At 40.4% G+C, this 11,486-nt stretch overlaps 1 protein-coding gene across 2 annotated transcripts in view; it reads left to right on the top strand.

Annotated features, from left to right (window-relative positions):
• LOC102201222 (fibroblast growth factor 14-like) overlaps nt 1-11,486 on the top strand; it is a 74,009-nt gene that overhangs the window by 8,886 nt on the left and 53,637 nt on the right. Inside the window, exon 1 of one of the 2 annotated variants that reach the window (XM_005730875.1) lies at nt 1,842-1,928. The exons of the other annotated variant lie outside the window; for it this stretch is intronic. Coding sequence (XP_005730932.1) covers nt 1,859-1,928 — 70 coding nt within the window. The 5' untranslated portion in view covers nt 1,842-1,858. Of the gene's footprint in view, nt 1-1,841; nt 1,929-11,486 lie in introns of those variants that run through there. 2 annotated transcript variants of the gene reach the window in all.

The following is an 11,486-nucleotide window of genomic DNA, read 5'->3' as shown; positions in this document are numbered from 1 at the left end:
CACACACACACACACACACACACACACACACACACACACACACACACACACACACACCTTATATAATCAGGCTAGATTTTTGGTTAAAACAAAACAAACTTATATTGCAGACACAAGCCAAGCGTTATGCAACATTTATGCCAGAACTATAGGAATAAAATCTGAATATAACCAGCTGGGTGCCAGTCGAGTCAAGTTCTGCTCAATGACATGGAGTGATTCAGATTGATGGCAACATGTTGGCAATTTGCATTTTAAATACTCCAATTTTTTACAAACTTTCAACAATCTCTCGGAGAGTGATTGCAGTCAGTCCAAGCCAGACTGCAGCTGCTTGCATCAAGGTTGCCTCCTCTCAGGCGACCTGTGCAATTGCCTTGCGGTCAAAAGTTGTCATGAGTGTGCAACAACCTCTGGGGTGGAAACAGTTGCAAAATGTGAAAACATTCAATATAATCAGCTGGCAGTCAGCAGTTCTGTGTAGCTGTAAGAAGGTTGCTGTCCTATTTGACTTGTGTGACCCAGCTGTTAGCTTGCTCTGAATTAGGGGGTGGGTTTTTCAAGCTAAGTCAGACCAGTGTTGGATTTAATGTGAATTTTCTAACGTTATCACCAGATGGTGGCTCTCGATGTCAGCCTTCTTGTTCTTAGTGCTCCAAGAATATTTTTATTTATTTAAATATCAATACTTGGTGTCTCTGTATCTATACAATGTTGCCATGCAAAACACTATCCTCTATCAATTTTTCCCCACCCCTAATAAAAATGTAGTTAGGATGTCTTTAAAAAAGACTCACTCTTAATAAAGATCGCAGCCACACTGCTAACATCTTATGTCAAGGACAGTGTCTTCACTAAAAAGGAGGCTTTCATTCATGCTGTAAGCCAAGACAGTGAGTTATATAATCTTATGAAACATCTCAGTTCTGCTGCAAATCCTGTGTCATTAGATTTCTGCCTGGTTAGGACAGCAGAGATGTGGCGGTAAATAAGTGTAGTTATTGCAGGGTGTCAAAAAATCGTTTGAGAAGCTAGTGCTGTTAATTACAGTGGAGCAGCGTTCGCACTGGAAACACTATAATTTTCAAAATGAAGCAATGAGCGAGTGAAGAAAGGTGAGGATGTGTGTGTTTCAGTGTGGGTGTAGGAGCACCCGCATGTGTCTGGACTCGGCTCCAGGTATCCGTCACGAGAGAATGAGCGCCCAGTGACATTTTTCCAAGTGCACTTAAAAAAGCAACAGGGCATCAAAGGCTCCACTGAGAAGTGTTTTTACAGACTGAACGATAAGGAGCAGAGAGGCACTTGACGGCATCTCAGTCTCTCTCTGTGACTGGCTACATAAAAAATGTTTAATTGGTGCGGCCGGAGCTGCCAGATACACTCGGTCAATGTTACCATTGCTCGAGTACAGAAGGACAAGACTGGAGGAATTCTGTATTTTTCTAAAAACACCTCAAATCAGTGCAAACCCACATTATGGTCTTCATCAATAGTGCCGAAAGGACAATAAAAACTTTCCTTCCATTAAAGGCGACTCTAAACATTTGAAAAGCCCTCCTGTGTTGTTTGTTTTTGATGGCTTTTCAGTCTGTAGCTTTTCTTAGCACCTCTCCTTGATATCTCTCCCTTTGTTCTACCTCTCAGTCACATACTCGAGCTGACTTTTAGTCTTCTCTTGTCCGTGTTAACCTTTTGCTTGATGACAGCCCTGCATGACATAATCACCATATCTATCCCACTCACAGTGTGTGTGTGTGTGTTTGTGTGTAGCACTAGAGAGAAGGGTGCAGAGAATTTAAGAAGTACGTTTTCCAAGTAAGTCCAATGGGCTGGTGTTTGCAGGTGTGTGCGCGCCATGGACTTTGAGTTTATATTGAAGGTAGCGGAGAAGAGAATAAAGGCTGCTTTAGGCAAAGCTGAAGCAGGTAAGCCACTCTTTGCTAAAGGAGGTAGAGCAGAAGAATAAGACTAGCTTTGCTTACGTAACACCTTCCTAGAAACACACATCTTCAATAATACCTGTAGTCATAAACATACTTCTATGAAGGTTTTAGGAGGATTTAAACTCACCCATTAGATCTTTACAACAACTTTGAGAAAGTTGGTTAGAAACAGGCCAATCACAACTGATCAGTCTTGACTTTGGTCCTTGACAAAGTTATTGTTAAACCAGAGTTTTTAAAATATATTCATTGTTTTGTGTTAAATTTAAGCGATTATTGGGAGTGTAGAGATGAAATAGCAGGTTCTTATGTGTTTCTCTTGTGTAAACTTGAAATTGTGACAAGATCAAACTTTTTTCTTTGGTGCATGTTTTGTGCCATGTGAGCAATCAAGAATTCAGGAAAGAGTCCAGCATAATAACACAAATGTGTCTGTTGTGAATAATCCCACCAATCTACGTCAATAATATTAATATTAGGAGGTATTTTAGTGTCTGGTCTTGACCACGACGACTCAAAAGGACACACACTGTCCTTATGCATTTGGATCTTGAGCACAGAGAACACAGTTAGATGCACACAACACTTAAAATGCCTCTTGTAGTAATTGATAAGTCAGGCGTCGCTCTCTAACGTCTGCCTGGAGGTCTCTGTTATATAGCTGTCGATGGTGTGTCAGTATGTGTGCATCTAGCGGACAGATGAGGTCATCCACTCATCTGGTGCTTGATTCTTTGCAAAGTTGTTTTTTCCTCTTGCAGTCGCTTGTTTTGCTCTTTTTGAGCCACATTAGGCTTTGGGAACACAGACGATGCTTGTCAATTGTAAAATTTCATTGTTTGCTGTGGTCTTTACGGGATTTGCAGAATACAGTAGATTTATCTGAGCATTAGAGTCTGCTGCTTGTATTTTTTCTCTGTTTACTGAAGTAAATTGAAAGCTGAAGTAAAGTGAAAGCTTTTATGAAACGGTATTCTTTAAACATACTGTTATTTAACTCTAACTGGGCAGAAGGATCTTGCTTTATCGAACATGACTTGGAGCTATTAGACTATGCAAAGTGAGAATTTTAAAGGACTTGCTTTGAGAAAAATTATATTGAGTTATTATCTGATAAATGTTCTGCACCGGCCATGAAAAGGTTGCACCACTGCCTTCAGCTATTATCAAAATAAATCTGTTAATAAAGGAATTGTTACAGAGTGCGTATTTTTTTTAGATATATCCGATTTTCTCACTCAACTGAAATCTCCTTTTTTTTTTTCCGCCACAGAGGAGATTTACTCTCACATCGGTATTGTGTCACAGTTTGAATTGGATGCAGTCCCATGTTAGCCTCAGAGGCTAATGCACCATGCTGCTGAACTGTCATTGTTAGAGGGATTACCGTACACACAGACATGCCACATGCACATATTTCTATAAAAGGTGTTTCCTTTTATGTAACACTGTGTCTAAACCAGATTTGTGTGTGAGGTCTTTTTAGTGTCACAGCAAGGCTAAGTCATGTGTGCAATAAGTGGAGACTCCCAAAGAATATTAGCTTTGTTTTTGTGACTTTGTGAATTTGGAGTTAAATTCTTAATAGAATTAGGGTGGCTGTAGCTGAAGAGGCAGAGCGGGTTGTCTTCTAGCTGGACAGTTGGTGGTTTGAACCCCAGTCATGCGTCCTTGGGCAAGATACTGAACCTCTAATGCATTCATCGGCACATAAGTGCATGTGTAAATGGATGAATGAAGCATGTGGTTGAAAGTGCTTTGAATGCTTGAATTGATTTAAATAGTGCTACACAAGTACAGTCCTTTCACCATTTTACCAATTAGAACATCAGAAAAAGAAACAGATGAAATAAACCAGGCAGTAGAAAGACAGTAGTGTGTAAAAATGTTCCCACTTAAAACAAGCATGCTAGGGTAGGGCGATATGTAAAAATATTCCAACCGACAATCATCAGTCCAGTCCAGATGATGGGGAATACATTTGCGCATGCGCACACTTTTTGATGGTTTGCAGTGTAATCATGCATGGACTGATTTGGGCGTTTACAACACAGAAATCCATCATTTGGATTCATCAAACGTCCTCACCTGTTAGTGAATCACAATCACTGAGTAATAGACCAAATGATTGTGATTCACAAGGGAACATAAGATCCCAAAACTTTATACCACGCTCAACGAGGCAGAAACGCAAGATTAATGAAGAAACAAAAAACATACCCAATAAAACTGTTTACTTCAGTCCACTTCTTTAGCCCTAGTTGCTGATGCCATGCTTCTACTTTTCCAGCTTCTACACAGTGCACCGGATGATGTTGCTCTGCAAGCAAATATATTTCATTTAACTGGCTTTACCTTGAGGTTAGCCTGGCATAATTTGGTTAGCGCCTCATCCAAGCATGACAAAGGCTCCAGAAAAGTCCAGCTGAACACAATAATTTGATTGTGGTACACTAAACAAGTTATTGAACCTAAACATGCCAGCACCAAATCCGTCAACCTCTTAAATATGTTGGGGCTATTGAGCTCTAAAAGAGAGACACTGGTAATGGATGCTGGTTTGTCTTTGAGATCCTCAAGCTATCAAGGACAAGCTTGTACAATAGACAACACAAAAGTGAATCATCCCACTTGAGGACAAGAACTGGTCTTGTCCAGGGGTTCAAGGGTCAAAGTCATTTTCATTTTCAAGCATCTGTTTTGTTCCGAATAGGTAGATATCTTCAGCAGTCAGGCTCACCCGAGCCCAGACTTCTCGTTGAGAAGGGGTGTCAATTGCATTCAGAGACCAGTTGATCAAATCCATAATTCCTCTTTTAGGTTTTAGAGAACAGACTGTGAGAGAGTGTTCCAGGGAAAAGTAAGTAAAAACACAAGAGAAGACAAGGACATAAGAAGCTAAGCAGGGAAGATAAGGGCAGGAGAGGAGAAAAGTGCGACCGCCTTCGCTGAGAGCCAAAAGAGAAGATGAAGGAAGAAATCATTTTTATCACAATTAAATTCAATTTGCCTCGTACCAAACAGTTTGTAGTACAAACTATAAGACATATATCTCAGTCAGCGTCAATTAAAAACATGGCGAGAGGCAATTATCACACAGACACTGTACACCCCCTTAGGGCACTGCAACTGGATATTGCACTGCAACTCACACCAAAAATTACAACTCTGCAGGCATAATACTGTAGCTACTGCAAGCCAGAGCCCTCGGCACATATGCAGGAGAATTTCTGCATGAAGAAACTGAAATGAGGTGGAAGTTCAAAAAGGCTCAAATCTCTCCAAAAGTCTTTCTTTGAGAGGTGCAATAACTGAGCTGGTGAATGTTCTGCCCTTTTGAACATGGAATGTGACTCTGGTAGAAACATCAAACAAAGAAACAAAAAAGGTTTAGCATCAAAGCTGGGGCCTGCACTATGAAGCTGGATTAGGGGTCTAGGAAGGTAACTTCAATTTGACATAGGGTTACAAAGGGTTTTCATTACTTACATCGCCATGGTAACTCATGCTGCAGGCCTGCTGTAGATAAACACGTGTTACTGAATATGCGATCAACCTCGGTGTGCAATTAGTAAGAGGATATATAGTTTTAGGGACACTAGTTCTCCAGGTTTTCTGAAGCTCTTTCTGTTTCTTTGGACATTTATTTTCAGTCCAGTCTTTGTACCTGACCACTTTCACAGGAATGCTTCTTGTTATTAAGACAATTAACTAACCTATGAATAATTCAGACAGAAAATAACACACCTAAATCAAGGGATGAACCAGTGTTTCTGTACATAACAGAGAACTTAGTAAAGAAGCTATTTAAAATGATATCTTTAGGCACTTTGTATTTGTCACAAAACACATTATTTGTTCAAATTTTTTTAGTTAAATGAAAGATGAAAAAAAGTAAATTCTTTGTGGAAAACATGGATGCTGCTTCCTATAGTCTAAAGAGGAAAGAGAGCACCTGGCTTGTCATTGGTGCTCAGTTCAAAAGCCTGAATTACAATGGTATTGTGGTGCATTAATACATCTATTACAACAACATGGCTTAATAGTAGAAGAGTCCTTGATCTGGCTTTCCTGCAGTCCATACCTTTACCTAGCTGAAAACATTTAGCACATCATGAAACCAAAAACATGAAATCATTTCCAATCAATCCAAATCAATCCTCCATCAGACAGGAACAGGACAGCATTTCTGTCCAAAACGTTTCAGCAGCTGGTCTCCTCAGCGCCCAGATGCTTAAGGACTGTTCTTAAAAGAAGATTTGATGCTACACAGCTGTAAACATGGGCCTGTCCCATGTTTTTGTAAGACATCTTGCTGCCAACAAATTGAAAATGATTTAATCATTTTCTTAAAATGCCACATTCTTTTAGTTGGCAACTCCACCTCTCCCAACTAACTACAAAGAACTGTGAGCTAAAGCAACTTTTTTTATGGCCTAGTGGCTGAAATGAGACCTTTCGTCACTCAGTCTACGGGCTGCCTGGAGCCGCTGCTGAGAAAAATAAGCTTAAGTTCCCACACAGCGTGTGCACGACTGTGGGTGGCTCTGAAAACATTCTCCATTGTTGAGCAGCAAATGCTTAACAAAGTATTTTATCTTTTTGTCATATTATCTAACTATACACTTTGCTCCCGTTACTGAAAAGTAATTTGTGCGTCTTGTTCGGTAAGCCTTGCATACAGACGTGTATGAAAGCTAAACAAAAAAACCACTGTTAGGGAAAAATAAGGCGTCTGTCATTGCAGTCAAGCCGAGCTCTAATCTCCTTCAGTGGGGAAATTATGGAGCACGCAGTTAACGTATTGTCTGTCTTTCAAGCTGCAACAAGCAGAACAAAACCTTCAATGTATAATAGTACAGATGGAGGACATCAAAACTAACCCGAGTTTCCAGCCTTTTGTATTCTGCCAGAGCATCTGAGCATTGTGAACACAGTGAAACCTGCCTGAGATGTGACTGACTCATTTACAGACAGGCCAGAAAATTACAGTGATGTAAAACTTCTCAGAGCAATGAGAAGAAAATCATAGCCATTACTCACTAAAGGTCCACAAACGGTTGGCAGGAGGAGCAGTGGGTAGGGGGCTGAGGTTTAGTGCAGGTTGGGGGAGTGCAAATCAGTTTTACTTTGCCTTCTGAAGTAAATGGATTAGCATTGACAGATATGTTAGATTTCTGCAGACCAGTCTGCTCAGGACTATAATGTTCTTCTTCTGGACCACACAATAATTTTACTGTCCATCGCTGCAGCAGGATTAACAGGAGGGTACACTTTTTTCCACAAAATGGGTCAATACACGAAAAGGGATTGTGAATGGGAATGTGTAAATGATATGTGCTGTAAAAGGAAAAGAAGCTTATACATGGAGGAGGCACCAGTGGTCACAAACATTTTGTTTTTTTGTTTTTTTCCGTTGGGCATCTTTCTTTGCCTTTAGACAATAATTCTGATGGCAAAAGAGCCAAACGGGACAGGCAAAAAAAAAAAGAAAAAAAAGGGCGGGGGGGGCGGGGGATTACATTTTGGCCACAGAAGGTACAAAACATGGACGTAGCTTCTCAGCCACTTGAGGCTGGCTTCAAAAGTGAGTTTAAAACTGGAGTTTCAGTTTTAAGGATTTCCTGTTTATTGTGGTAAATACCCACACTTATTTAGCATCCTTTTCTGTTTCTGTACTGTAATTGTCTGCTCACTCATCATTAGTTTCACTTGTGTCCAGTCAGTTCTCTGTAACTCGGTCAGTCCCCCTGTCCCTCATTCCCCTGGAGTAATTTCACATTACAGAAGAAGTTCTTAGATTTTGGTGTTACGGTCCTCACAAAACACATTTTTGGCCATAACTTTGGATTCACTAGCTAAATGATAAGTCTGTGTATGTTTTGTATTCAAAATCAACTTAATAGTGACATCATGATTTTATAAGTTTGGTGGTGATACTGAATTGGTAAAGCTAAGCTTAGGCTCCCACCGTGCGCCCTTGTTCTGTGCAGCTGGAAATATATGTTGAGCATCCATATATTAAAATCTGTAGCTTCATCCATATCTGAGGGATTGTTTTCTGTCACTGCCACAACTTTTGTGTTCTGGTGGAATACATGGAAATGCACTTTTTAAAAATCAATTCAAAGCCTTTATACAGTGGGATGCAAATGTTTGGTCAACCTTGTTAATAGTCATTATTTGCCTGTATAAATCGTTGGTTGTTACAATAAAAAATGTCAGTTAAATATATCATTTAGGAGACACACACAGTGATATTTGAGAAGTGAAATGAAGTTTATTGGATTTACAGAAAGTGTGCAATAATTGTTTAAACAAAATCAGGCAGGTGCATAAATTTGGGCAATGTTGTCATTTTATTGATTCCAAAACCTTTAGAACTAATTATTGGAACTCAAATTGGCTTGGTAAGCTCAGTGACCTCTGGCCTTCATACACAGGTGAATCCAATAATGAGAAAGAGTATTTAAGGGGGTCAATTGTAAGTTCCCTCCTCTTTTAATTTTCTCTGAAGAGTAGCAACATGGGGGTCTCAAAACAACTCTCAAATGACCTGAAGACAGAGATTGTTCACCATCATGGTTTAGGGGAAGGATACAGAAAGCTGTTTCAGGGATTTAAGCTGTTTGTTTCCGCAGTTAGGAACATATTGAGAAAATGGGAGACCACAGGCTCAGTTCAAGTTAAGGCTCGAAGTGGCAGACCAAGAAAAATCTGGGATAGACAGAAGCGACGGATGGTGAGAACAGTCAGAGTCAACCCACAGACCAGCACCAAAGACCTACAACATCATCTTGCAGCAGATGGAGTCACTGTGCATCGTTCAACCATTTGGCGCACTTTACACAAGGAGATGCTGTATGCGAGAGTGATGCAGAGGAAGCCTTTTCTCCAGCACAAACAGAGACATTTGAGGTTTGCTAAAGCACATTTGGACAAGCCAGCTTCATTCTGGAATAAGGTGCTGTGGGCTGATGAAAGTAAAATTGAGTTATTTGGGCATAACAAGGGGCGTGGAGGAAAAAGAACACAGCATTCCAAGAAAAACACCTGCTACCTACAGTAAAATATGGTGGTGGTTCCATCATGCTGTGGGGCTGTGTGGCCAGTGCAGGGACTGGGAATCTTGTCAAAGTTGAGGAACACATGGATTCCACTTGGTATCAGCAGATTCTGGAGACCAATGTCTAGGAATCAGTGACAAAGCTGAAGCTGCGGCGGGGCTGGATCTTTCAACAAGACAACGACTGGAAACACTGCTCAAAATCCACTAAGGCATTCATGCAGAGGAACAAGTACAACGTTCTGGAACGGCCATCTCAGTCCAGACCTGAATATTATTGAACATCTGTGGTGTGAGTTAAAGAGCTGTCCATGCTCGGAAGCCATCAAACCTGAATGAACTAGAGATGTTTTGTAAAGAGGAATGGTCCAAAATACCTTCAAACACAATCCAGACTCTCATTGGAACCTATAGGAAGCTTTTCGAGGCTGTAATTTCTGCAAAAGGCGGATCTACTAAATATTGATTTCATTTCTTTTTTTTTTGCGATGCCCAAATTTATGCACCTGCCTGATTTTGTTTAAACAGTTATTGCACACTTTCTGTAAATCCATTAAACTTCATTTCACTTCTCAAATATCACTGCGTGCGTCTCCTATATGATATATTTAACTGACATTTTTTATTGTAACAACCAACGATTTACACAGGCAAATAATGACCATTAACAAGGTTGACCAAACTTTTGCATCCCGCTGTATATGTTATGACAGACATGGACGTGGCCAAGTTTGTTTCTTCTCTCTTCATTGTGTGCAGACACACAGACACGAGTCAAATCGTGTCTGACATCAGATGGTCATGAATAATTTAGCAGTGGTTATATATCAACTTCATTTCACGACGTGCTGACTGACAATGCTTTTTTGTGCATTTAGTCAGTTTTTTCTCTTATCCCTGTAAGAGTTTTATTAAAGTCAGCCAAATACAACATCAGATATCATGTGATATGTAAGATAAAGGTATTCGTGAACACTGGACTGCAGGTGAAAGCTAGAGAATACTATTCCCTATATTTCTTCCCGCATTTTTTTAAAAATGCATATATATTTCATATCTCTCTGCCACGTCCACTCAGCTTTCAGCGTCTTCCTTAATTCAAACTCTCACTTGAAGGAGTTCTCCTTTCGCTCTTGTTATCTCTCTGCCCCCCACACACACACACCTCCATCTTCTCGTGTAGTTGGGATTTTTTTTTTTGGAGGGGGGAAAGATCTGGAGTGATTATATAACTGTTCTGATTCAGAAGCCTTCCATTTTCAGCTGTTATCTTTTTTTTGCGTTGAAAATCGTCGCTGATGATTCGACCCTCGGGTGGTTTGGCGGTCTAGCGGTAAGCACAGCTACAAGAAGTTGCTGGTTCAAACACACTGCTCTGTGTGGAGCTCCTCTGCTCGACTGCTAGGGTCACTCTGATCATCTATAATCATTCTAAATTGGCCGTAAGTGTGAGTGTGAGCGTGTTAGCCCTGCGATGGCCAGCTGAACTGTTCATCCAACCCAGCTCCAGCCTATCAAACTGGATAAGCAGTTAAGAAACAGATGGATGGATGGATGGGTGCATATGGGAATGCCTCAAACCAATGCCAGCGCACATCAGTTTATGGCTCAGCTGATGCCCTTTTGGGGATCCCATTGACAAATCTCCTATGTGCTTGAAACTCCCCATACAGTTACATCTGCAAGCTCTTTGCAGACTCACTTATTAATTTCCTGCAGTTTAATCAGTGTTGAGTCTGTTTTTATTGATATCTGCTCTGGTCTGTGCCTTGCTGCTGATCTCCCTGCAGTTTGGCTTGCCACAAATGGACATGGAAAAGTGGTGAGGCCCAAGAACAAAGCCATGCCACCAAATATGAATTGCTTTTGGTGCTAAAATTTATTTACTGTCCTATATGTAGCTATTTTTATATGTGATATAATGTGAAGGATTGTTTTACTGGTGGTCCATTTTATAAACCATTTTCATTTGTCTTGCTCGTACAAGAGCTTTGATTAAGTCAGCCCAATACAGTATCAGATACCATCTGTAATGTGAGATAAAGGTCTAAAATTAGAGATGGAAACTGGACTGCAGGTTATTCTGTGCTCCTCTCAGTTAATGAGCTGCTACTTTAACCAGCAGCCATACAGATAAAGAACATGTGGACCTGATTGGAGCATTTCAGGTAATTCCAGTGCCATTTTTCTTTTTCAATAAACACTTGGTAACTCTATGGAAATTGGCATGACTGATATAAACTTTACTGCCACTACTTCATACTTCAAAGTGGCACAAATGGCAGAAGGCTTTGAATGGCATTTCACGGGAATATATAGGCTAAGCTAAAAACTGAGACATCACTATGTAATCAGTGTGAGAGTGTTTTGGAGACAGGAGTACTTGATCTTGGGGGTAGTTGAGTTAGTTGCTTTTCAAGTTTGTCAAGAAAATCCGCCATGACAACAGAGGGGGGAATTGTGTGTGTGTTTTT

Source organism: Pundamilia nyererei, unplaced genomic scaffold (genome assembly GCF_000239375.1).
Source record: "Pundamilia nyererei isolate P.nyererei 1_Seehausen unplaced genomic scaffold, PunNye1.0 scaffold00040, whole genome shotgun sequence".
NCBI lineage: Eukaryota > Metazoa > Chordata > Actinopteri > Cichliformes > Cichlidae > Pundamilia > Pundamilia nyererei.
Note: the sequence above shows the minus strand (reverse complement) of the source record. Positions and strands in the feature narration are given on the sequence as shown.